The sequence below is a fragment of the Arvicanthis niloticus genome, chromosome 1 (genome assembly GCF_011762505.2).
Source record: "Arvicanthis niloticus isolate mArvNil1 chromosome 1, mArvNil1.pat.X, whole genome shotgun sequence".
NCBI lineage: Eukaryota > Metazoa > Chordata > Mammalia > Rodentia > Muridae > Arvicanthis > Arvicanthis niloticus.
Window position 1 is genome coordinate 153,246,223 of NC_047658.1, and position 27,313 is coordinate 153,273,535.

Consider the following 27,313-nt stretch of genomic DNA (forward strand, 5'->3'; position numbering starts at 1 on the left):
TACCAGTCCACAGAGAAGACACAATAGGAAACTTTGATACACAGGGCAATGGAGCAGAAATTTGGCCCTCGTTCTACATTCTTGGCATTCCCGGGTCTAGCTCACAGTGAAGACTCGCTTCTTAAGTCCCACCTGTACGGGGCTCTGCCTTGGGTCCATGCAGCTGGGAGCCATACAGCTGATGCCTTCCTAATCATGTCTTGTAATTCTGAGTGGAACACAGATGCAGTGCTAAAGCCCTGCACATTGATAAAGACTCATTAGGTTTTCCTTTTACCCTGATTTGTTGTCCCATTGAAGGACCCAGCTAGGAACCCAGAGGTTAGGGGTTTATATACAGAACAGTTCGAAGTAGTTGAAATACAGTAATACTTCATAGCTGGGCGTAAGAAGGCCTTCTCCGAGCGCTCATGCCAGCAATTTGTTTTTTTGTTTTTTGGGGGTTTTTTTGTTTTTTTGTTTTTTTGTTTTGTTTTGTTTTGTTTTGTTTTGTTTTGTTTTTTGAGGCAGGGTTTCATATAGCCCAGGTTAGTGGAAGCTCTCTATGTAACGGAGGATGGTATTGAACTTGTAATACTCCTGTCCTCTCCTCCTCAGTGTTGGGGCTACAGGTGAATACCACACATCTGTTCTGGGTTGTGCTGGAGACTGAAGCCAGTGCCTCCAGTGTCAAGCATGCTACCTGATGAGCAGGTCCCCCGGCTGTGCTTTGTTTTATAAAGCATTCATTTAGATTATTTGACCTATGATATGTATTTTAAAGTTTTAGCATTATTTGATACCTAAAATCATACATTGTGTTGATTTCTGTATCGATGATGGTGGTACATACTGTGAGATGGACAGGTAACTATGTCAGGTTTGGCAGCAAGTGCTTTCCCCACTGAGCCTACTCCCCAGCTCTGGATTCTTATCCTTCAGAAGTTAGAACCCATCCATTTTTAATCTTTTTCTCATGTTCAAGTTATTAATTTTTTGAGACATGGTCTCATGTGGTTCAGACTGGTCAAAAATTTGATATATAGCTAAGGGTGACCTCAATTCCTAATCCTTCTGCCCCCACCTCACAGATGCTGGGATCACAGATTCACACTGCATGGCCAGCTTATTGACCCTTTAGGTACAAGGTCAATATGTATCAGGTTGCTTTTCCACTTTCCATCCCACCTTGATTCTTCCAGCACTACAGCTGAAAAAGGTCCTGTTGTGGCTGAGGCAGGAGGGTTGCTGTAAGTTTGAAGCCAGTCTGAACTACAGGAGACCCTCTCTCAAATTTAAAAAAAAAAAAAAAAAAAAAAAAAAAAAAAGGAAAATTCACTTTTGCGATTTTCTTTCTTAGAAAGTTGTTTGCAGCTTTCTTTTATCTCCAGGTGAGGCCTAAAGACTCGCTTCCTGCAGTGACTGGTTAGTGGGGCAGGCGCCTGGAATGATGGTCTCCAAGGTCACCTTCCACTCTGAGCTGCACACCAGGAAGCGGGTTCAGAACTTCTCCCCAGTAATTCCAGGGCTGAGAGAATGAGGCCCTGGGTCAGTGCAGAGCTTCGTGAGGTTGAGGATAGCTGCAAGGGGCTTGGAGAAAAACTGCATTTTCAGTCCAAGGAGCTAATTCACAAAAATGGCCTGTGCTGGAGTAGGGCCCTTCACAGATCTGTGGTGCTTTGGAGCTGGTATTTCAAGTATGTCCATCTGCATGTAAACGAGTCGCTCCAAGACAATCTGATTATGCAGTAGTTACTTTGGTGAGAGTAGCGCCTCAGTGGAATGGAAACTTCATTTTGAGTCTAATATTAGACCTTGCTTTGGAAAATTCCTTTTAAATGATCACAAGCTGGGAATAGCAAAAGAATTTAACTTTCGACAGACAGCATTCACCAAGAATTTTTAACTGCTTATGCTGGGTCCCTGGGAAGGCACATGTGAGAAACCGACTGGCCCGTTGACTAGACCAGAGCTGCTTGGTCTACTGCAGGCTTCCTATCTGTGGCTCATAAGCGTCCCCCAGTCTCTCAAATGCTCAGCGCTCAAAATGTTTTTGTTCTTTGAATGTGAGCTTGGAGAGGGGGGACTGTTAGAAAGCCTAATCATCAAACAGTCCAAATTTCTAAACTTGTTACTTTGGTGGCAGCCAGCAGCATAGATTTGTGGGTACAGTGGGGCCAACGTCCTGCAGAGCCAGCGCCTGAGCCAGCTGGTTTCTAGAGAGGATGTGTGAGTATGTGTAGTTTGGCAGGCTGGCTGAGTTTAGGTAACTTACCCAGTTCAGACGGTTACCTAGTCTTGTATTTAAAGAGCTCCCACTTGTATGGCCTGTCATTTTTAAAGCTATATAAATATTAACTGATTTAGAAGTTTGTTTGTGTTCATCTCCTTTACAGTCATATTTTAGATGTTTTGAGAAAACCAACATTAACCTAGAGAGATGTCTTCTTATGTTTTAAAAGACTATTCTGAAATTGAAACACATCTCTTAATCAGTGTTTAACATAGATTCCGTTTTCTTTCCGGTAATAAGTTGATGGTGCCTTAGATTTGGGCCAATATATTTCCATTACAATGAGTTACCGGTTACTGATCACCCAGTGGGCTGATGATGGGCACTGCCTCTTGTGGTGTCAGCATTCCTACCAAGCCTGTGAAGGAGCAGTTACCACAGCCTGGTTTTCAAGATAAGGAGACTGGAACTCAGAAACGAAGCTGTGGCTCTTTGGTTATCAGCTCCTGATGCTGGGCGCATGGGACTGGCCACTTGCTGGAGTTCAAATGTAAGACTGTTGAACTTGGGAGCCCACGTTCTGTCTTGGCCCTCACCCACTCCCTAAAGCAGCAACACAAAGCATTGTCACGTGTCCTTTTAATTTGTTGAATTTAACAGATCCTTTAGACTCATATAAATTATTGACGGGGCCAGAGAGATGACTCAGCAGATAAAGGCGCTTGCCGGGAAAGCCTGCTGACCTGCGGTCAGTTCCCGGAACCCACCTGAAGGCAGAAGAGCCCTGACTCCAGATTCCACCAAGGTCGTCTTTTCACTCCCACAGAACACACACCACAGGAACAATGTTTAAAGAGCCTTCAGCTTCTGTCATGTTTACAGTGTTTGATATTTACTGTATATAAATTTAAAGCCATGAACTTTAAAACACTTACCCATCAAGCAATTTAAAGGCCAATGATGAATCCATTGTGTGCTAATATAAATAACATTTTTATTAAATATAGCTGTTTCCTAAAACAGAAAACTAGGAGTAATGTCAGTGTTTATGTGTGTTGGGTCTGTGTCATCAGCTGAGGATGGGTCAGCGGGACCCTCCCTCCCCTGCTCCATCCACTCTACCACACTGCCTCTGCTGGAGCAAATGGAAAAGGGCTGGCCTCACACAGATAGGGATTTGGGAGAGGGGGTAGATGTTGTCACAACATCTGATATCTCGCCAAAACTCCCTTTTGTTGTGTGGGGATGTGTGTGTTGTATATGCTCATTAGAGCATGTGTTTGTCTGTGTGGAGGCCAGAGGTAGGCTTTGGGTCTCTTTCTTCAGTCTCTTTACATTTTCATTTTTTGGGGACAGAATCTCACTTAATCTAAAGCTCATTAGCACAGCCAGACAGGTTAACTAACAAGCTTCATGGCTCTGCCTGCCTCTGCTACTCCGAAACTAGCCACGCGACACTGTGCTTGGCTTCTACCATGGGTTCGGGGGTCCGAATTCTGTCCCTCATGCTTGCATTTACTGACTGAGCCACTTCCCCAGCCCACTAGAGGTTCTGTTTCTTTTCTTTTAAGACAGAATCTCTTTCTATTGCCTCCTTAGCTGTTCTAAACTTGCTTCAAATTCACAGAGATCTGCCTCAGCCTCCCTAGTGCTGATTAAAGGTGTGTGGCACCACACCCTACCCAGTAGACATTTCTTACAGATTGTCCACACTGTGGAACCTGAGATCCTGCCAGTGCGCTTCAGGTACTTTGAACCTGACACCCTTTTCCTGAAATCTTTGCAAAAGAATTTTGAGGACTATAACCTATGAGGAATGTCTCCTCTACAAGCACTCCATGCAGAGGTGACTTGTGGCTCATCTTCCTTGGGAGGTGGGTTAGGATTGGTGACTGGAGGGAGTCCTGAACAGCACACATCAAGATGATCAAAGTCATGAAGTACAGACTAAGCAGCTGCTACAGGCGGGAGAAGACTGGGGAGCCGTGACAGCTGGTCTGGATGTGCTTGGACTGGACAGTGAAGCAGAAAACAGGTTTTGGAAAAACCAGTGCAATGCAAACCAAGTATCTGGAGTTGAGACATGATATATCGGTGGCTGTGTCTTAGTTTGACAGCTGTGTCAAGATGATGCAAGGACTAACAGTGGGGTCGGAGAAGAGTTGGTAGGAGCTTCTGTAGGGGAGTTGTGACTTTTTTGTAAGTCTAAAATTGTTTCCGTTTTTATTTTTTTTTACACTTTGGTGTGTGTGTGTGTGTGTGTGTGTGTGTGTGTACAGGTGTATATATACAAAGGTAGATCTGTCAAGGTCATAGAAAAACTTTCTGGAGTCGTATTCTCTACCATGGGATCTGGAGATCAAACTTAGGTTGTCTGGTTTGTATTGCAAACATCAGTAGCTGCTGAGCCATCTTGCTGGCCCTTGGGGTTTGTTTGTTTGTTTGTTTGTTTTGCAACAGTCTATGTAGCTCAGGCTGACCCGGAAGTCATGGCATTCTTTCTACCTGCCTTGGGCCTTATTCATCTGCTAATGTATCTTTGGAAAAGTCTATCATGAGACTGAAAAGATGGTGGATCCATAAGCTCTTCAGGGGACTCTAGTTTGGTTCCCAGCACCCTTTGTTGGGCTGTATAACCAGCCTGTGACTCTAGCTCTCATGGTTCTGGAACCCTCATTTTTGGCTTACACAGGTACCTGCACTTTCATGCACAGGCACATATACAAACACACTCACATACACATAATTTAAAATAAAAAAAATATTTTCAAAAGGTTCCTCGTTCCATCTAGTACTTGGAAATATTTATTCATGCATTCATCTCACATTATTGTCAGTCACTTGAAATATTAGCAGGGCTGGAGAAGTGGTTTAGCAATTAAGGACACTGTCTGCTCTTCCACAGGACCAGCTGGGGTTCAAGTCCCAGCACCCACATTGGTGACCTATGATTCCAGTCCCAGGGGATCCAACATCCTCTTCTAACCTTCATGGGCATAGGATGTATACATATGGAACACAGACATACATGCAGGCAAAACATCCATCATGTAAAAAAAAAAATCTAAGAAGAATCGACCCACCCAATTTTGTAGATCTTTTAAAAGTTGCTACACCAGATTATTCAGTATTTTAAAGGTTATATTTCTTACTATCACTACCCAGCTCATCAAAGAAGTATTTCCTGAGGGGCTGAGGATGTGGCTTGGTAGTTAAATGCCTGTTGTGAAATTCTACAGCCCTGAGTTTGGATCTCCAGCACCCATGCAAAAAGCTGGGCATGGCAGCCAGGAGGCTCTAACAGCTGACAGGCCACAGTCTAGCCAGTTAGTGAGGTTCAGGTTCAGTGAGAGACCTTACAGTAAGGTGGAGACCATCAGGGAAGAAGATACACTTGGTCGTCATAGGTACACTCATGGGCATGTGCACACATGCATACACATACATGTACACGAAGACCTTTACTAAGAAGGTATCAAAGTCAGGATGATGGATATGAGTTTCTTAGAATTATAATTTTCTACTGAAATCACAGTTTTTAAATCATTAACATCAAATTCTGCCCATGGTTTTTCTTGGCAAAATAAGTCCACTTTTTGCATTTCCTAGACCATATCTACCAGATACCTATGTCTCAACTACAGTTTGTCATGTAGTCAATCTATCAACTAAAAGTGTTGTTTAATGAAGTTAACTTGGCCTGGGAGGATTCATGCTCGGTGGAAAAGCCTTTGCCTAGCGTGTATGAGGTCCTGGGTTCCTTCTGCAGCACCACAAAAGGTAAAGTGTGTTGAAGGCAACTCACAACCAAGCCAAGTTCTCTCAGGGCAACAATTGTTAGTTTAGATTCTGTTATGGTGTGTCTCTGTTATGGAGTTGTCAAGTAGGTTGTCCAGTGATGCCCACGCAGAGTCACTTGTACTGTTCTAATGAGGACACCCTTAGACACACGGGCTTTCCCCTCCCACTGTGGTTGTGTGATGGTGCGTAGCCATGGCTACTGCTTGTGGCATTCTGGGACAAGTGAGCAATCTTTACACTGTGATCCAGAATCAGCACAGTGACAGTATTAAAATGTCAGTAACATTTTAATACTTAGGGAGAAATGGTGATATTGACCTTATAAGGGTCTTGGGCCTCCCTGGAGATCCATAGAGTCCTCTCTCCATTGAGGGAACTGCTAATGTGTCACAGAAGAAGAGCCGATGCACTCTATGTCACGTCCACTAGGAAGGAGAGCTATGGACAGCCTATGGACAGTGGCGCTCCTCAGCTTCCTTGCTTTAATGACCTAGAAGACCTTGTCCATTTGATTGTGGAATTGGCAATGCCATTAAACATGGTGGAACATAGACTTTAATAGCTTGCTCCCAGCAAGCTGTAGAAGCAGCTCTGTCTACACAGACATTAGGAACTGAGTTTGAATCCCCAGCATCCATGTGAAAAATGAAGGCACAAGGATTAGGGAAATGTCTCAGTAGATAAAGTGCTTGCCTGCACTCCTCAAGACTGGCGTTCAGACTCTCAAAGTCTGTATAAATGTTGGGCAGGCATGGTAGCCACTGGAGGCAGAGGCAGGAACTATGGGATAAACTGGCAGTCTAGATTATCGAGACTCTGTGAGCACTGGGTTAAGTGGGAGACCTTTGGTAAAGGGAAGAGTGGTTGCGAAGCCACCTTATGTCAACTTCAGGTCTCCACACACATGCATGCACACATATGCAAATGGATACACATAATATACATATGTATACATGCAAATGAAAGATAGAACGCCAGGTACAGCAATGTGTGCACTCAGGAAAGTGGGGACAGGAGGGAGGTTACAGGGGCCTCGCTGGCCAACCAACCTGGTGGATCACTGGGCTCTGATTCAACCAGAGATCCCATCTCAAAAATAATGTGGAGACTGAGGAAAACAACCAGTGTTTGACCTGGGCCTGCACACACACGCTCATACACCTACATGTGCACGCGCGCGCGCACACACACACACACACACACACACACACACACACACGTGTTGGTGCTGGGCTGGTGATGTATCCCAATGACAGAGCACACAGGCCCGTGTTTGCTCCCCACATAGAGAGAAGAAAAGTGTGCAGCTGTGTCTATATAGCGGCTAAAGAATCCAGAAAATGACCTTTCAACTTTGTCTTCTGTCTTTAAAGGTAAATCTCACCTGGCCATTGTGCAGCGAGTGAACAATGAGGGTGAAGGGGACCCATTTTATGAAGTTCTGGGAATTGTCACCTTGGAAGATGTGATTGAAGAAATCATCAAATCTGAAATCTTGGATGAGACAGACCTGTACAGTGAGTACCAGTGTGTCTGTGTGCCTTTGCTGCCACCGTCCTGCTGCATAGACCCTTCCCCCCAGTGTCGGGCCTCTCGAGTATGATCACACAACGTTGCCTAGTGCCTTTACCAAACTAGAAGAAAGGGCAGAGTCAGTGACATTGAGTGGCAGCCTGTCTTCTGTAGGCAGCTTCTCCTGGCCATGAATCCAAGCACATTCAAATGTTGACCTCTGAACTCCACAAATACATGCACAGGTACATATACCCTCCCCCCATACACACAGTGAGTATTGTTTTCTTGTCTGCTTAACTGCCTGTTTTTGAAGGGCAGATGGGGGAGGCCCAAGGGTGAACTTAACCCCTGAGTGTTGGCCCTGCAGCGTGTCTCATTGAGTGCACCAAGGAACCACAGCCTTCACCCTCAGCGTGTTTGTATCACACGCGGCTCTTTCTTTTATTCATTTGTTTATTTCTGTGTATGAGTGTTTTCTGCATGTGTATCTGTGCAGCACATACATGCAGTATCCCAAAAGACCAAAAGAGAGCATTAGATCGTCTGGGATTAAAGTTAAGGTGGTTGTGTACTGCCATGTAGGAGCTCGGAATTGAACCTGGGTTCACTGGAAGAGCAGCTAGTGCTCTTAACCACTGAGGCATCTCTCCAGCCCCATAAGAGGCTCTTTGACAAGTTGATCCTGCCAAGGAAGGCCCAGGGCTCGCTGGGCAGGGAAGATCACCTGGTCTGTGTTTATCATCTCAGCTTTGCAGCACAGCTTACAGGACATGAGCTATTGACCTGCATTCCAGAGAGAGTGACTCTATCTAGTCATCTTACAAAGGAACATGACGCATTTGAACATCTCCAAGATTTTGTAGCATCTAACGAAGAAAACCATTTAAATTGTTAAGAGTTATCTTTGAAAACTGTGCCCCGTATATTCATATACATTCTTGTCTGTTTTATGCTTCTGACATCTAGGCTGCCAGAGACATCCTAGTAGAGAATATTGTTGTTCGTTTGTGTTCTTTTCATCCTTTTATGATCCTTTATGATGCACGTGCAGCCTTTATGTGGGTCCTAAGCATCCACCCCAGGTTGCTAAACTTTGGGGGCAAGTGCTTCACCCTCTGGGCCATGTCACTGGCCCCCCTTTCAATCAGATTAAACGTATATCTGTATATGTCTGTTTTCCCTGAGGTAGTCTTTGCCTCTGGGAAGACAATATAAATGCTTATGAAATCTTAGATACTTTTTAAAAATGGAAATATTACTAAATGTTTACTACTTCAATGAGAAGGGACTTCTCATAGAGAAGTGTTAGGTGACATGACCTCTTGGTATGAAATGATGAGTCTGTGGCTTCTGGGTTATTATCACTCTAGGTGAAAGGTCAGCCATGATAACAGCCAGTTGCCGTTAAAGAACCATTTCTAAGTGTTGTATTGACTTATACTTTCTGATTTCAAAATAATTTGAGATAGAAGTGTAGAAGCCCCAGTCACTGATGCTTTACCCTGTACAAGAGCTAGTAATGGGGGCGCTCACAGCAGAGCAAGCAGCTGGGTCCTTGATCTTTGCTGTTTGTTTTTCTGTTTTTATTTTTTTGTGGAGGCAGGGTGTTGAGACAGTTTGATGCTGCAGCCATGGCTGCGTTTGACCATACAGTTCTCCTTCCTTCTGAGTGCTAGAACTAGAGGTGTCCACCATTTCACATTTGGGATCTGGTCATGTTGGGTTTTTCTTTCTTGGCACTTTATCCTGAAAAGTGGCTTTTGTAGGGAATTCCCTGTAGATCAGGGGTTGCCAGATCGTAGGCCACGAGTATCTGCTACCTGATTTCATATGACCTACAAGGCAAGAATGGCTCTCATGGTTTTTACAGACTGAGAAAAAAAAATCAACAGAAGAACACTTTGTGAAATGTAGAAATTAAACAAAAGGTGACATTTCCATCCGGTGTTGCTGTGCTAGTTCATTTACACACAGCTGCGCTTACTGAAAAGTAGCTTGGAGTCAGCAAGAAAGCTGGAGTCTGAGTACTTCCTCTCTGGCCTTTTCCAGAAGAGGCTGGCTCATTCCTCCCTGATCACCCCCGTGTTTGCCTGACCTTGAACACCAAACGGTCTGGGGCAGGAGAATAGCAGAGGTGATGAGCAGGGGATTCCTGGAGCGACCTTCTTCCTGGGGAATCTTGCTTAAGTGTTTATTTTCTTTCACCTGAAAGTCCCTCTACCTGACAGAGACAACTTTCCTTCCTGTGGAGTGCTTTTGGTAGCACTTGGGGCCGGCCTGCTGCTCTGGGATTCTGTATGCTCCTTGTGGGGTTTGTTCTGTCTGCCCAATCATATATCTCCGAGGAGCTCTCTGAAGCAGCTGCAGACCCAGGAGAGGCCATGCTCTCTGTCCATTCTGTGAGACCTCCATGAGGTCCCTGCTCCCCAGAGGGATTCTAGCACCTTTCAAAACAGTGTGTTTGTCTCTTCATCCATAAAGAGCCCTGATTTTGCCTTCTCTTTTCGCATTCCCACCTCAGCCGATAACAGAACTAAAAAGAAAGTGGCCCACCGTGAAAGAAAGCAAGATTTCTCTGCCTTTAAGCAGACGGACAGCGAGATGAAGGTTAAAATATCACCGCAGCTTCTCCTGGCCATGCACCGTTTCCTAGCAACAGGCAAGTGCGCTTATCACAGTATGAGATCTGCAGGCCCTGGAGCCTTCCTCAGCACACTGACTGGGGGGCTGGGGGTGGAGGCTGGGAAATGGGGTGACAAGTAATGCCACTTTGTGTTTTGTTTCTTTTTTTTTTTGTTTTGTTTTGTTTTTGTTCTGTTTTGTTTTGTTCTCTTTAAATTCTCTCCTCTCCTGTGTTCAGTGTCGGCATGAACCCTCTGAGACATTTGCCAGGGGTGGACCAGTAACTTAAAATTGGTCTGAAAGGTAAGGACGAATGTTAGTGCCACACTGCATGTGTACGGTAGGCCAGCTAAGCCCCACGGCGAGCCAGCTGGCGGAGTAGGCTGACAGTGCAAGCCAGGCATCACCTCGTTTGATTGGACAGTTGAGTAATTCTCTCTTCAGCTTGCCTTGGAAGAACAGTTGGACACCAGTGGTAATGCAGGTGCTAAGACTCACAACGAAGAAAACCAGGCACGCAGAATTAAATCCTTATCTTTTATGGTTTCAATGAAAGGAAAGATTTACTGAGTTGGGCCTGGACTTCTTGGTGGCTTCTTCAAGTCAGACTGTTAACTTGGGTCCCATCAAGAGGCAAGCATTCACACGGTTAAAGACACCAGCCCAGCCAGCACTGACTGCTTCCAAGTGGTCAAGGTTGAAAGAGCTAAGAGACTGGTTAACCTTCTCAGCCCAGTAAGGAGCTCTGTTAGCCAGGGAAATTGTGAGTAAAGTCTGGAAACCCCCAGAGGCTTGTAGAAGACATCTGTTTCCAGGACCAGCCAGTGAGCTTTACCTAAGTACAGTATGTGTATACACATGCCCTGAAAGGTCATCCACAACCTGTGTCAGGATGTCACCTACTGTCAGATACATGGACATGCTCACTGTTCACACTTATGACATGGGAATGTGTCCATGACTTCCTGTTTAGTAGGACCCCCTCCAGAGCCCCGGATATTAGAGTATGATGTGTATGCCAAGACCACACTTGTGGTTTTGTGTGTACATGCACACACAGGGCACACAGGCACATCAGCCTAGGCAAAGCACTGGAAAGAAATACTCACCAAATTGCTCTGAATGACTGTCTAAGAAGTCAGCTTACAGACAAGTTTTATTTTCTTTATTTTTCTGTATTTTCCAAATTCCCTGCAATGTACTGTCTTACTATGAAAAAGTCACATATGTGAATCCAGAATTTGTAGCTTTTGTATATAGCATCTAATTTAAAAATAAGTTTCGAATATTTTGCTCTTATTATCTTCCTATTCTGGTATTATTGCTGCTCATTGTGGAAGAACCACACGTAAACTCAGTGTTACCATGAAGTCCACATTTACAGCAGCACCCTGAGTCAGCAGCTTTGAGTTTTCTGTTGTTTTAAATGAAGTAACTGTCTTTGTCATTGCTGACCACTACTTCCTCCTTCGTTGGCAAGTCAGAGTGCATGTTGATGTGTGCACGGCCTTGCTTTTATTCTCAATCTCTCCCTCGGTGGTCCCTGGAATTCCTCAGGAGAGCGGTGTGGGAGAGCAAGGTTGTCGGAGTCCAGGTCTATGCACCTGTCCTAACCCACCATCTGTGCTTCTCGACTGTGTCTTCCTCCCACGGCTGGTGGTGGCAGTCAGACTGCTGTGGTTTGAGTTAAGGGTGTCCTGGACCTCAAGAAGGGGTCTGCTGATCATCATTCCCAGCAATCAGAAATATAGGGCACCTGTGTGGGGTAGAAACCAAGGGCAGGCTGAAAGGAAAGGTTGAGAAGGACCAGACGTGACTATTCCGCTGTTGTAATTTCTCCCAGGTAATCTGACCCCAGTGGCTCACCAAACGGAAGTCTGGTTCACCTGTGTGTATCTTTCTGTCGTCAAGCATTCTTCTCATCTGAGCACCTCGGTTGCTAGCATGGCCTTTGCCCTTCTTTGAAGTGTAATGTTAAGTTGTGTTTGTGTCTATAGAAGTAGAAGCATTTAGCCCATCCCAGATGTCAGAGAAGATCCTCCTAAGGCTGCTAAAGCACCCCAATGTCATCCAGGAACTGAAGTACGACGAGAAGAACAAGAAAGCCCCTGAGTGCTACCTCTACCAGCGGAACAAGCCCGTAGACTACTTCGTCCTCATTCTGCAGGTCAGGACTCATTCTGCTGCTTGCCCTCCAGCATCCATCTTTGCTCTGAGGAGGACTGGCATGGGTGGGCGAGCGGGCTTGCCTTCTTAGCTTTGCATGTGTGCAGTGCATGTGTGTGTGTGAGCGTGTGCGCGTGCGTGCGTGCGTGTGTGTGTGTGTGTGTGTGTGTGTGTGTGTGTGTGTGTGTGTTTATAAGGGGGCACAGATCTCTACTTGCATAGCTGGGTGATGGTTCTATTAAGAAATAGCGTACTCATTTCAAGTCTAATATCAAAGGCACCCACGCTTTGCTGCTGTGCCAAGCCAAGTGACCAATGTCATTAGTGACTTTTGAGCATTTGTTAATGTGCCTGTTCCTGTCCAGATCTGGGTTCCTTGGGTTCTCCTGATATCATCCTGTCTTTTGTCCATTCCTCATTAGGACTTGGTCTTTTCTGTGACCGAGACATATCTCGGGCTCTCTTCTAATATCTTAGTGTCTATCCTAGTACCACTGTGAACAGAATCCATTTGATGCCTATGTTGCTGGTCACTCACCAGACTGTTTGACTAGGAACTGCCATAGTAACAATGGTCGTCTAAAGTATTGGTAACTAATAGTGACCAATGTCCTGACACTAATGTGACACAACCCAAATGTGTTCCCCATTGTTCCCCGCCCTGTTGGAGCACTTGTGATATCACAGTTACTTCAGGTAGCACTTGGCTACCCTGAGTGAAAGCCTAGCTTGGGGAACTTTTGTACCTCTTCTGTAGCAAGTCACATTCTCAGGCAGTCTAGGCTCATTTCAGTACAAGGATACTGACTGTGTGAGCCTCCTCCTGCTTCCTGGATGTAGGCCAGAGGCACCGAAGAGCATGGTCAGTACTCAGCAGATCCTAGAAGTCATGGAGGTTGAGCAAGACCCAGTTACCTCAGTGGATGGAGAGAGTGCTCCTGCTCTGCAGGTGTCACAGGCTCGGGCAGGCATGTGGCCATGTGAGACTCTTCAGTGTCTGGGAAGAAGTAATCGGAAGGAGAAGCCCTGGGACTTCTGCTTCCAGCCCACTTGCTCATAGGCTATCTCAGAAACCTGTCTTAAAGATTTATTTTGGTTGTGTGTGTGAGTGCTTTGTCTGCATTGTGTGTCTGTACACCACCTGTGTGCCTGGTGCCAACAGAAGCCAAAAGAGGGCATCAGATGTCCTGGAACTGGAGTTACAGACCTTTGTGAGCCACCATGTGAGTGCTGGAAACTGAATCTAGGCCCTCTGCCAGGGCAGCCAATGCTCGGAACTGCTGAGAGTCTTGAATACCCCTAGAGCCAATGTTACAGATGGTTGTGAGCTGTCTGACTTGGGTGCTAGGAGCTGAATTCAGATCGTCTACCAGAGCAGCCAGTGCTCATAACTGCTGAGCCATCTCTCCAGATCCAATTATTATTTTTTAAATATTTAAAATTTTTATGTGTTTGTATCAGTTCTTAAAAAATCACTGCCTATATGTGCTTTATTGGTGGGGGAGGGGCACATGTGGAGTCAAGGATAACTTTGTGAAGTCTGTTTTTTTTTCTCCACTTTTACATGAGTTCAAGGGTTTGAACTCGGGTCACCAGGCTTACACAGCAAGTGCCTTACACACTGAGTCATCTCATAAGGCCCCAAACCACAGACTATTTAAAATAAGCTTTATAGGAGTTTAGAGGCTGGAGAGATGGCTCGGTGGTTGAGAGCACTTGCTGATTTAGCAGAGAACCTGGGTTCAGTTGGCATGGTGGCTCACAAACATTTGTAATTCTAGTTCCTGGGGATTACAAGTGATCCAATGCCTTCTGATCCCTTCAGGCACCAGGCATGTGCATGTAGTGTGTACATGTACATGCAGACAAAACACTCATACATATCAAAATAAATAAATCTTTAAAAAGCTTTATTAAGGAGCTGGGGGTGTGGCTCAGTTGGTACAAGACCTAAAATCAGGTATATAATCTCAGCCGTGGGGAGTCAGGGCAAGGAGGATCAGGAGGTTAAAGGTCATCCTGAGCTACATAGCAAGTTGAAGGCCAGCCTGGGATACATAAGAACAAATAGATAAATTATGGGAAACGGAAGTTATAACCCCTTTTCATTTCTAAGGAGGTCTTTCACTATGTGTTGTATAGGCCATTTACACATATCTACCTGTATCTGAATACTTCCGTGAGGTAGATACTATGACTATGACGTGTTTGTCCATCTGATCCCATGGGTTTATGTGTAGTGTGCGTGGCTGATGAACAGGCCCACAGGGTATGTAAGATGCATGCTTTGGCAAAACCCATGTTCTTGCAAACCAGCCAATTATCCAAGGTACCAGAGAATAACAGGAAAAATGCCATCCACCCTCCTCAGTCTGGTACAGCTGTCTTCTTCTGCCTGGAACATTCCACCCTAAAATCCTGCCACCCAGCCCAGTCCATCCAGGGTCTAGAGCATGCTCTCTGCAGTTCAGGAATATGCAGCAGGAGAAAGCAGCAATGACTGCCTTCCCTGCTTTCCTGTGTTCTACAGCCCCAGGAAAAAACCTTAATTGATTTGGAAATTAGAATTACATGTAGAAGCACATGGTTTTAATATTAGTATTTGCCACAGGCTATTGTGTAGCCTAGGCTAGACTCAAGCTTCCTGTGTAACTGAAGGTGATTTTCACCTTTTCTCTTCCATGTGTATATGGTATGCACATTTTTTGCATGTATGTGGTGTATGTACACATGTTCATGTGCTCATGGAGATCCAAGGTTCATATTGGGAGCCATCTCCTATGGCTCGTCCATGTCATTCATTGAAGCCAGGCCTTTCAGTCAAACCCAGGGCTCTCTTGGATGGCTGGCTTTTTTGGCCAGCTGGCTCTGTCCCTCCCCTCTGAGGCTAGAATTACAGGTGGGCCACCACACCCAGCTGGCATTGATCTGGGCATCCAGACTCTGTCTTCAAGGTTGGGCAGCAGGTGCTCAACCTCCAGAACATCTCAGCCCAGACCTGGATTGTAAGCACATACCACTGCATGCAGGTTACATGGTGCTGGTAGCCAACCCCAGGTTTTGTGCGTGCTTGGCAAGGACTCGGCACCCAACCTGTCTCTCTGTTCATCATTTACAATCATTTACAGTTTTTAGTTTGAATCCTATATTAGATGAAGTTCAACTTCTCAAAGTAATAATCTAAGTGAACCTGATTAAAAGACTATTTTGTCATTTATATAACAAAATATAAACTAACGAATAAAAATAAATCTTCAAGTTTTTTAAAGTAGTCTTTTAAAATATGTTAATGTATTTTAATAAATGAGATAATAAAAGCCCGATAAACCACAACAAAATCTGTATGTGACTCAGTGTGTTTTCCGGAAACATGTATCTGAAAGTAGAAATGCGGCAGGGGAATAGCTCAGTTGGAAAAGTGCTTGCCTCATCTGCATTCTTGCCCAGAAACCACGGGAAGAGCTGAGCGCACAGTGGTCGTGTGTAATCCCAGCACTGGGGTGGTGCACGCAGGTGGGCTCCCGGGCTCCTTGGACAAACAACTTAGCCTAATCTGTGAGCCCTAGGCCAATGAAAGACCTCATCTAAAAAAAATTAGGAAGGACATAGCTTAAAGAATGCCACCACCTAAGGTTGTCCTCTAGCACACGGCTGCATGCACAACTACATGCACATCTTCATGTGCCGTGGTGAGCATGTGGAGGTCAGAGGTCAACCCTGGGAGTCTGTTCTCTTCTACCAAGTTGGTTCCAGAATCCAACCAGAGCCCTCTGGTGTTGTGGCAGGTGCTTTACCTGCTGTGGCCCCACAGCACATAATGTGATGGCAATGTTTTTCCACCAGCATACCAAGAACAACTGGACAATAATTTTAAATTACATAACCAATAAGATAAAATTCAGAGTTAGAGATAGTCAAACACAGAAGCCAGAGAATACTCTTTGGGGAGGGTTAGTTTTGTTTTTCTGAGGCAGGGTATCATGTATTGTCAGGTTGACCTCAGACTTGGGTGAAGGATGACCTTGAACTCCTGATCCTCCTGCCTTTACCGCTTAAGTACTGGGACTACAGATGTGAATTACCACAGTTTATATGTGATTCATAAAGAATGGGTGAGTTAACTGTATCATAATGTAGTGTATGGTAAATATAAAAAAGGAAGTCTCATAAAACTAGGTAGATCATGATGAAATTAGGAATAAGATAGTATGTGGTAGTAACTGCAGATACACCCCATCGGGAGAGCTCTTGCCTTCGTGACTGAAGCCCTTGAAGCCCTGGGTTTGGTCCTTAGCACTGCTTCGAGGCCAGCCTGAGCGATGTGATGCGAGAGCCTGCCTCTTTATTATTATTATTATTATTATTATTATTATTATTATTATTATTAAATTTTTATTTGTTATCCCCCTCCTGGTCTGCCCTCCGACAGCTCCTCATCCCATTCCTCCTCTCCCCCTTGTCCCCCAACACTGTCTTCAAGAGGATGTCCCCAGTCCACCCCACCCCACCCCGCCAGACCTCCCCACTCCCTGAGGCCTCCAAGTCTCTCGAGGGTTAGGTGTGTCCTCTCTCACTTGTATGCACAGTAACTATAACTGCTAGACATGTTTTTTTTCTTACCAAAAGGCCAGCTGGACTAGATCACTGTCATTCATACGGTGGATACGTATAGGAGAGTCTTATTGGTCCTCCAAGAAGTAACATATCTAAATATCCACATAAGCCACTACTCTCCCCAGCACGGTAAACAGAAAGCCCGGGCCATACCTTTGCCAGGGCTTTAGTGGACAGGAACTTTCCCTGGAATTACTCTTGCTCATTTCCTGTGCAGATTAGCTCCCCTTTCTTCCTCTTCTTCAACTGTCCATCATACTTTGTGAAGCTTCTGATATGGATTTAAAAGGCATGTTTGCTCTAAAATGGGTTTTATTCCCTTCTCAGATTAGTATTGAATTCTAACCTCCCCGATCTTTGGCTGCATTTGAACAACTCCAAATGTGCTTTTGGTGCATGCTGCCATTATTTGACCTGCAGGGGACGTGCCTGAGCTGTCTCTGTGACTGTGATTTCTCTCTCTCTCTCTCTCTCTCTCTCTCTCTCTCTCTCTCTCTCTCTCTCTTTCTCTCCTATTCTCTTCTGCTCAGGGTTTCTCCAACCCTGACATGCACCTGAATCACCCAGGATCTTGTCAGACGCTCCCAGTTGGTACAATCCAGCTTAGCTACTACAATTTGAGTTATACCACTTGGTATGCCAGTATAGTTATAGGCAACCAGATGATTGAACATATGTATACATTAATATTTGGCCACCATTTTTCAAGTATCCATTTATGCAGTGAACGTGCAGAATCCCAGGCTCCCATGTATAGCTACCAGCTAGAAAGCCATGACTAGAAAGCATGCAACTGCCACAGTCACACAAGGCACAGACAGGCGTCTCTGAATGGCATGGCCGGGAGACACCCCATGTTTGTGCTCTTGGCACCCACTTGCCCCGGCTTCCTTTCCATTTTCCCCTTTTTATCTTTCAGGAGGTCTCACACAGCCATTGCTTGAGCATGCAGTATGGTTGAATATCATTGTAACCCCCTGTGCCTCCAAAGTGCTGGCTTACAGGCACTGCCTGGCTTTATGCAGATTCTGGCCTCTGAATATGCCAGCACCTTACCAACTGAGCTACCAGCCTGCTGTCTTCTCTCTGATAGTGAGCCCCAGTGGTGGTTTTGTGACTGCAGTGAGCACAGGAAACACCCAGCCCAAGATTAAAGCGGCCACAGTAACCACAAGATTATCTACTACGTGGGTTATTGGGCCATACTGACCCGGATAGCATCACATCTGACTGTGAAGCCAGAGGTGGGAGCTGACTAGCACATTAGGCAGTTAGAAGAAAGAAGGCAGCTATTACTTCATGTGGAGGAAGCGGAGATTCTGTGACTGAGTTCTTACTTAGGAAGCCACCCGTGCTCCAGTATTACACCTCCTTCCAAAGCCTCTTAAAAACTTGTTAAGAAGTCATTTTAGACAGGGCCTTGCTCTGTAGCCTAGCTGGCCTTGAACTTATGATCTTCCGGTCTCTACCTCCTGATTATAGTGACATGGCAGCATATCCAGGTAGATCTTCTTCCCAACCTGTCCGTTTACAAACCATCCTAGCTCCTCTGAAAAAGCCTGCAGTCCATCACATCCTGTTCTGATTTTTATGGTCCTGTGGGGGTTCAATGCCCCAGTGTAGGGGAATGCCAGGGTGGGAAGGCAGGAGTGGCGGGGGAGCACCCTCATAGAGGCAGGGGAGGGGGGATGGGATAGGGGGTTTCTGGAGGGGAGACCTGAAAAAGGGATAACATTTGAAATGTAAATAAAGAAAATATCCAATAAAAGAAATTTATAGAGTAGATGTATATTTCAAAAATAAAATCAATAATGTAGACCCTTTCCGATATGGAAAAGTTGTAGGGGGGGGGGGGCAGCTACTTGATTCTAAGCCATTCCCTGTAGGGATGGCCCTAATCTCACCCCAGGGAGCTTATTTGAAACTACTGACACTCAAATGAACAGATGTTCCTGATGTCCCAGAACCTGCCTGTCAGAAAAGCTTCTCTCTGTGGAGAGAGGCCCAGGCAGCTTTAAACTCTAGCAAACAGAGAATTAGCCAGTGCTGGGGCTGTGGGGTCCTTTAATCTGTTAAGATTGGAGCACTTTTTTTTAGATTTGTTTTTTTAATTTTGTGTGTATGAGTGTTGTGCCTGCATGTATGAGTGTGTACTGCACTGTGTGTGTGTGTGTGTGTGTGTGTGTGTGTGGTGTCCTTGGAGGTCAGAAGAGGGAATCAGATGCCCTGGAACTGGAGTTAGAGAGGACTCTGAGCTGCCTTGTAGTGCTGGGATCTAAAGCTGTGTCCTCTGCAAACTACAGGTGCTCCAAACTGCTGAACTTACTGTATGGCTGTCTTCTGGGATTTTATTCTCATGTGTTACGTCGTGTGTGTGTGTGTGTGTGTGTGTGTGTGTGTGTGTGTGTGTGTGTAGGTCAGAAGACAACCTGCAGGAGTCATTTCTCTCCCTCCATCATGATCCTGCCAAGCCACCTTTCCCTGTGTGTGTGTGTGTGTGTGTGTGTGTGTGTGTGTGTGCTTGTTTGTGAGGAATTTCAGTGTGTGTGCTGTGTTTTAATCATACTCAATCCCCTTCAGCCTCCTCCCACTTCCTGCTGTCCCCTATAAGCTGCTATAACTTTGGAAGTGGCTCCTGAGTCCGAGCTGTTGTGACTGTTGGCTGGGGGAAAGAGAGGAGAGAGGAATGGCGTCAGGACGTTTCCATGGAGCTTTTCACGCTCAGTTCCAGTTCATGTCTCTTATTGTGAGACTATATTATCTACATTGGAGGACCCGTTAAAATATGTGGTCTTTTCTGCAATGACGGCAACAGTAGATAATGAAATAAAAACCTGGTGGCTCTTATCTACTGCCAGTTCAGGGAACCCAAACACGTGGGAGCAGTCGCCTAGTGTGTCCGCGGTGCACTGACAGTTAAGACTCCTTGGCATCCAAGAAGGGCATAGGTCGACGTTCCTCCCTTGCGTGGTGCCTGCCCTGGAGGACTTAAGGGATGGCTGTGGTCTCAGGTGTGGGTATAGAATCTCTCTCTAGCCATCTTTCATTAATCAGCAGGCCAGGCCCCTGTGCTTCTGAGGAAGTCTGAGACCAAAATTCAGTTTCCAGATCTGCAGCCATTGTTCACAAACAGCCAGAAATGAGACTGCAAGCCTCAAATCTTCCCGAGTTACCTACGGAGCTCTTTATCGTCCTGCCTCATACTGATAAACCCAGAGTGCCTGGGCATGGGAGTTGGGACCAGTCTTTAGGATGCTGTGTTTTTGAGGTTACTGGGTGAGGCTCCCAGCACAGCAGAGTCCTGTCAGGTTATCCATCTGCCTCCTTCCTGAGAGGCTGGCTCCTGCTGGGAGACTTCTGCCCTTTTGGTTGGAATGGCTGATCACAAAGTAGGAACTCACACCCACATGCAGAGACCTGGAACACACAGACGGTGTGGTCTGTGAAAGCAATGCAGATGCAACGATCTGAGTTGAAGCTGATCACTGTGACCTGTGTGTGGATTGGCTCTGCACAGTTCAGTAGAGAGGCGTGCAGCAGCCATCTCTAAAAGTGGCGTGTATTGGTCCTATGCCCACCAAGGCTCTTCAGGATGAGAGTGTTATGGCACCTCTGCCACCAAGCACTTCCACCTTTTCCTTTTGTAAACGCTATCTCTGCTCACTTGCCTCTCTTTCTCTCTTTGAGGGCCCGTCCCTCAAAGAACCCTCCCTGGCAAGCCCTGTGCCCAGCACCCTATTCTCTATACTTTGTTTCCACACCAACTTTAAAAGGTACCTCAGGTTCTGGGAGGCCTTCCTTCAGCTGCTCCTCCTGATGCTGGTCCTCTTTCTGTCTGACTTCTGAGTGGAGGCGCTCCTGCTGGCCCAGCAGCTCCCTGTCAGAATCTTTATGCTCCCATCACATGCCTGTGGTGGCTGTCACTGCCAACTGCACCTGTGCCAGGACACCCTCCCTCACCTGGTTCCCTTGGTGAGACTTTTCCGTCAGCCTCCTTTTGGTCCCTGGCTTTCCTCATCCCATCAGTCATAGACGGCAGGCTGGTCTTTGTCTCTCTCCACCCTTCCCATCTCCTCTGCATCTCCAGCCCCAGCTCAGATTGTTGTGAACCTTCTTCCTTCTCAGCCACTGGGCCCTCTGGAAGATCTGGTCCTGACTGGAAATTGTCCTCATTTCTCAGCCTTCTGGTTTCCCATCGTTCTGTCACTCAAGCCCACACTTCTGTCAGAATGGCTTCCTCTGTCTCCCTCTCATTTCCCTCCCTGACAACGTCACCAAATTATGTCCTTCCTCCCCTGTGGCTTTTCTCAGCACAGCCATACTAGCCTGGTCTGCTGCCCTCTGCAGAAGCTGCTCTTGTCCCAGGAGCTCTGTGCGCTTGACTGTCTGTGCAGGCCTGGAAGCCTGTCTGCCGTCAGCCTGGGTTAGACCTTCCTTAATCCTGCCCATCCATAAACTTCTCTAGAAAGAATGTCCTCGTGCCAGAACAGGAAATAAATGGGTCTCTCTCAAACTTCTTACAATCTTTTTATTTTCTTGTACTTGACCATGTGCACATGCGCAGGCACATGCATGCTGGTGCCTGTGGTGGCCAGAAGTTTTTATTATTGCCTTCCTCCATATCTTTTGAGTCATCGATTGTCTAAAATGACTGGCCAGTGAGCTCTAAAGATCCACCTGTATCCTTCCCTGCCAAGCACTAGGGTTTCAGATGTGATGGGCACATGTCTCTCACATGGTGCTGGAGATCCAAACGTGAGTCCTTGTGCTTGGTTGGCAGGCATTTATCAACTGAGCCTTCTTCTTGGCCTCCAGTTTTGAGGGTGTTTTTTTAGATAGGGTCTCACTCTGTAGCCCAGGTTGGCCTGGAACTCTGTTATGTAGATCAGACTGGCATTGAGCTGTTAGCGGTCTTCCTACCTCTGCCTTGTGGGTACTAGGCCTGTAGGTGTGTGCTTCCATGCCTGGCCATACCCCCAAGTTCTTATCTCTTCTTCTTGACACGTCCATGTGAAGCCCTGTGCCACCAGTTTCCTGTGTTGCCTCTCACACACTGGAATATAGCTCCCCGGGGCTTGGGCTCCTCCGGTGGGGCCTGGCCTCGAAGCTCCATGGCTGCATGGCTGCATGGCTGTGTGGCTGCGTGGCCAAGTGGCCGCGTGGCTGCATGGCTGCGAAGCTTTAGCTCCTGCCCCTTTGCAGGTTGCTTTACTATTCCAGGGTCAGGTGCTGGGGTGCAGCGGAGTGGTAGAGCATTTGCCTGAAGGGCATTGGGGCAGGGTTAGAGCTGCAAGCACCACACATACAAAATGGATATGTATTGCAAGTTCTTTGTCTGGCTAGTATTTCCTGTGCCTAAAAAAAGGCAGGATGGTTTTCTGCTGGCGTGCCGTGCAAAAGGAGGGTCTTCACTAAGCCAGAGTTTAGTGCACTCTAGGGAGGTAATCAGGTAGTTCATGTTCCCGGGGTAGCAGGTGTTGAGAGCTGCTCTTGGATCACTGGCCTTTCCTGGCTCCTCTTTCCCTACTTGGAAGGGGGGGGGTCATCAGCTGTGTCTGCCTCTTAACGCTGTGAACATTAGTGAATTTAGAGTGTGGTGTGGTGTTAGCCTGCATGCCTGCCAACCTGCCTTCTCTCCCCGCCCCCTCTCTCCTGGCCTCTCTTTTGATAGTCTCATAGAGGCTGGCTGGTCATAGGTTTCTGATCTTCCTGTCTCTGCTTCCCAAGTCCTGAGATTACAGCAGTGTGCCACCGTGCCTGGTTTAATGGTTCCTTTTTAGCAAAGTAGTAGCTTGCTGGTTTGCCCCTTGCACAGGATGTTCTGGGGGAGGCAGTCTGGGGGAGTGACCCTTTGCTGGGAAATATTTTAGTAGCCCAGACCAGGCTGCTGAAAACCTACTCTGAAGCTGATGAATGCTCATGGCTGCCGACATGGAGGAGGTGACGACGGAGGAAGAATGGTCTCAGGCAGGCTAGAGCCAGGAGAAGAGCAGCTGATCAGAGGAGTTTGTTCTGATGGAAGGGGCCACTCTGGGAGCTGGGCAAGGTGTTGGGACAGTGGGCTTAGAGGAGAGGGAAGGACTAGCTTTCTATGCAGTCAGCTGATGCCTCTCCCTTTTCTCCCACAGGGGAAGGTGGAGGTGGAAGCTGGGAAGGAAGGCATGAAGTTTGAAGCAAGCGCTTTCTCATACTATGGTGTGATGGCCCTCACAGCCTCTCCAGGTGAGTGTTCCCGCCTCTTAGCACAGGACTCTGCCTCAGGAAGACACAGCCCTTCTCCCTCAGTTTCCTTGGCACACAGCATGGTTCAGTTCTCATTGACATGTATCTTAGAGACAGAAGCTGTGCCCATCTTGGTTATACACCTTTATAAGTCTCCACACACAGCGAACACAACTGTGCATACCAGGAGAGACAGAATATTAAGGGAGAGAGAGAAAGAGAGAGAGAGACAGACAGAGACAGAGACACAGAGACAGAGACAAAGAGGACATCTTTCTCCTCTAGATCACTGTCCCCAGAGGTCTCCCCTCCCTTCTTGAACTTTGTATGGACACAGGATGTGGTGGTGGGTTAAAAGGGGTTTGTCTCCCTCTTCCCCAGCTTGTGCTGCCATGGTTGTCTGTGCTTCCTTCCCATCCCTGCTGTGTGCTTGCTGGTCCCTCATCTGATCACTGAGCAATGCATTAAACCCACCTTAGGCTACGGTGACAGGGGAGTGAGGCAGCTGGGGATGCTGGGGTCACAGGAAGGGGTGGCAGCTGCTGCTCAGTGCACTCTTCTTTAAATCAGTTCAAGACCCCAGCCTGTGGGTGGTGTCCCCACACTCAAGAGTGTGTCTTCCATACACCTCCCTGAAAGTACTCTCAGAGACATAGCAGAAGTGTGTTTCCATGGCGATTGTAAACCCAAGGGAAGCTGACCCTTAGACCCACAGGCTATGTCCTGTGAGGGGCACCTGTGAAAGCCGCATGTCTTCTGGTGAGTGTGTGCACTGGGGTCTGCTGAGTTTCTAGTTCACTTTAGAACTTTCTAGAAGTTTAGTGCTTCCAGAAGCCTTGTGTCTGTTACACTCCTGCCTATCTTGGGAAGTGTCACCTGGTCTTTACTCCAAAAGTCTGAGGCGTGCAGAGCAGCTCTTCTGGGGATTTTCCGTTGCGTCTTCCTGAGGATGAGGGAGGTTGCTACGACAGTTTGTCCAGAGAGCTGGCTGCTTGTGGTGGTGGTGGTTATGCCACGGGGATTGAGCAAGTTCTCTGAGATTCTGAGGTGCCTGCAGGGGTGTCGGCACCCAACTTTGCTCCCAGACCCTCTGGATCTCAAGGCACCATTGCTTGCCTTCACTGGCCAGGAGTAGGTCAGGCAGGTAAACAGAGGTGCTGTGGTGCCACCTGGTGGCCAAAATACAAAAGGCCATTCTGTACAAGGAAACCGTCACAAAGCCCAAATCTAACCATAGTCCATCTTAAAAGAAGGTTGTCAAACTGAAAACTTTAACAGTGATGGGGACCTTCTGGCAAGTTTGTCTTTGTCACATTTGCCTTCCTCTACTGTCCCACCCAGCAGTGTGACGGGCATAAGGACGTAAGCATTAGAAAGCCAATGAGCTGTCAAAATTCCTCACTCTCTTGTGCAGGTTTTGCTGTCCTGAGGGACATTGTCCCTAAGTGTGCACATGGGCCTGCTTTATCCCTCCTAGAAGGTCTCTGTTGTGAACTTGAAAGTGCTCTTCATCTCCACTGCTTGGTGACACTGGAGGGGGGACCTTCATAGGCACGGAAAGACCTGGGTCACAGCCCAGGATGCAGGTTGTATAACATTGAGAAAAGGCCCTTAGTGTCCCACAGTAACCAGAACAAAATGGGGTACTTGTGTATACAGTGCATTGTGACCCTTAAAATATAAGGTAGAGGCAGGTGAATTGCTACAAGTTCAGGATTGGCGTAGTCTACTCTGAACTCTAAGCCAGCCAGGTCTACGCAAGACCTTGTCTCAAGAGTCAAAAAAATAGATAAAAAGAGCAGAATCACAAGAAGAAATATTATGTCACAGGAAGGTGTCATCACTATGACTGTCCTGGGACTTTGTGCCTCAGATTAGCTCCGGTTAACAGAGCCCATCGTTAAGGGGGCTCCGAAAACAAATGAGAACGGCACGTTTCGGCTGATCACTAGTTATTTAGAGCCAAACACTAGCCTAGCTCATATTGAACCATAGTGTAAGGAAAATCCCACTCAGAAAAAGACAGCGGAAAGCTGGGGGTGATGGCCACACCACTAGTTCCAGCCCTGGGGAAGGAGGTGGGAGGACCAGGGGTTTAAGGATAGCCTGAGCTATGCAGTGAGTTTGAGGTTAACCCTAGACCACAAGAAACCTTTCAAACCAACCAAAAACCAACAACAACAAAAGACAGCAAAGCTGACTCTTCATCAGGGAGCTTCCATCATTCAAAAGCTGAGTCAGGTCTGGGGATCTGTGTGTTCACTGGGATGAACCATCAGTACAGCACATTAAAACCTGCCTGTGTCTGTTCAAGAGGAAATGGTGTCATCGGGGAAAGGTGCTTGCCACCAAGCCTGGTGACTTGAGTGTAATCAGTAAGGTGCACACTTTGGAGAGAGAACAGACTCGCACACCTTGCCCTCTGTTCCCCACATGTGCTACGGGACATGCGCATACACAAGTAAATGGAAAGTCAGCTGTCCACTAGGGAGGCAGGCAGAAGACTGCTATAAGGTTAAGGCCAGCATGGCCTACATAGCAAGTTCCAGGCCAGCCAGGCTATGTTGAGACCTTGTCTTGAAACTAAATAGTAAAATAAAGTCCATAGTCCTTGGGGCATGTGGAAAGGCATGCCCTGTCCCTCATGGCCTGCCCTTGGGGTTTTCCCTGTGGTGGGACTAGTCTCCCATCAGAGTGAGCAGAGCTGAGCCTAACCTTTGTCTGCCATTCTCAGGCAGTCTGAGCACGGCATGCTACACATTTGCCTGTTTTGAAATCTGCAGTCATCCCAAGCAACTCAAAATATCAAGCCAGAATTATGAAACCAATAATACCAGTGAGTTGGGTAATCAGGGGCTTGCTAGGCTGCGTAGAGAGTAAGCGTTGCAGTGCACGTGGGCCTATTCTTAGAGCCCCTACCAGCTGAGGCTCCAGTCTTATGTGGCTAATTGTGACTCAGACATTGAGAACAGCCTGTTTTGGAGCTGTGGACCTCAATTGGATGTTGGGGGTTTAAGAACTTTCCAGAAAAGAGCACAAGGATGAGGTTCTTCCCAATGGCACACTGTCCTGGGAAAGTCATCCGTGTCCCTTCCTTTTCTGTAACAGCACACGGGCTTTGGTACTTCTGGGTGGAACGCTCATGCTAGTGAGACAGTGTCCACTCCAGTCCCTTGGATGGGAAGATCTGTTTCTGCCTTTCGATGCGGTCTCACCCTATTTTTCTCCATTTTCCAGTTCCTTTGTCCCTGTCTCGCACCTTTGTTGTCAGCAGGACAGAGGTGTTAGCTGCGGGCTCTCCAGGTAACGCTGCATGCTTCCTGTCTCATAACCCGATCCATTGATCAATTGCCTGTCTTGACCCTGGGGAGGCCTGGCCACCAGGGCTGCACACTGTGTTTCCACAGCGCTTGTCCAAGTTTCCTGTCAGCCCTAAAACTCTTGACTGCTGCCTAAGATGGCACTGTCCAGGAAAACAAGCCACAGAGGGCTGGAAAGGAACTCTGGGCCCGGACCCGTGGTGACCAGGAATAGGGAAAGTCTCTGTGGTGACTGGCTTGTGCCTACTGCTCATCCCGCCTCACAGGGGGGATGCCCAGAGTCTTACTCCATCTTCAGCATATTATGGGATGTGGAGTTTGCAGAGGCCCAAGGGATTCAGAACCCAAGTCTAGACTGCTTTAATTTCCCAAAGAATCCATTGGACAAAATCTCGGGAGAGCACGAAACTTTTCTTGGCAAATGAGAAAAAGCCCACACTCACCCTGATTTGGGGGTTCTTTCCCCCTGTGGACTGGCTGTGAATCTCTGCCCTCCTCAGGCAGATGGCCCTGCTGCTCTGGGGTCTTACCTTTGTTTTGGAATCAGTGCTGTGTGCATTTTTAACCAGCAGCTGCTTACCTCCCTGCAGGAGAGCATGGCATGCCTAACACGCCCGGCCACTACAAAGGATATGTTTAATCTTTCTTTAATTAAATCGCTTAGCCTTACTCGAGCTTGCTGTAGTGTACACCTGTTTCCCAGCACACAGAATCTGAGGCAGGAGAGTTGAGAGTTAATACATAGTAATATAGGGAGATCCTGTCTCAAAGATAGGTGGATTGTCAGACATCTGTGTTGGGTGATGCAGCTTTCCTGTCTTGCCTTTCCCCATACAGTCTG

General features: G+C 46.9%; 1 protein-coding gene across 3 annotated transcripts in view; it reads left to right on the forward strand.

Moving 5' to 3' along the window:
- Cnnm2 (cyclin and CBS domain divalent metal cation transport mediator 2) overlaps positions 1-27,313 on the forward strand; it is a 127,814-nt gene that overhangs the window by 88,640 nt on the left and 11,861 nt on the right. The window contains exons 2-6 of one of the 3 annotated variants that reach the window (XM_034500569.2): positions 7,387-7,530; positions 10,050-10,187; positions 12,148-12,317; positions 23,059-23,152; positions 26,390-26,455. In XM_034500569.2, coding sequence (XP_034356460.1) covers positions 7,387-7,530; positions 10,050-10,187; positions 12,148-12,317; positions 23,059-23,152; positions 26,390-26,455 — 612 coding nt within the window. Of the gene's footprint in view, positions 1-7,386; positions 7,531-10,049; positions 10,188-10,388; positions 10,645-12,147; positions 12,318-23,058; positions 23,153-26,389; positions 26,456-27,313 lie in introns of those variants that run through there. The other 2 variants (XM_034500577.2, XM_076923711.1) reach the window with 2 other exon arrangements.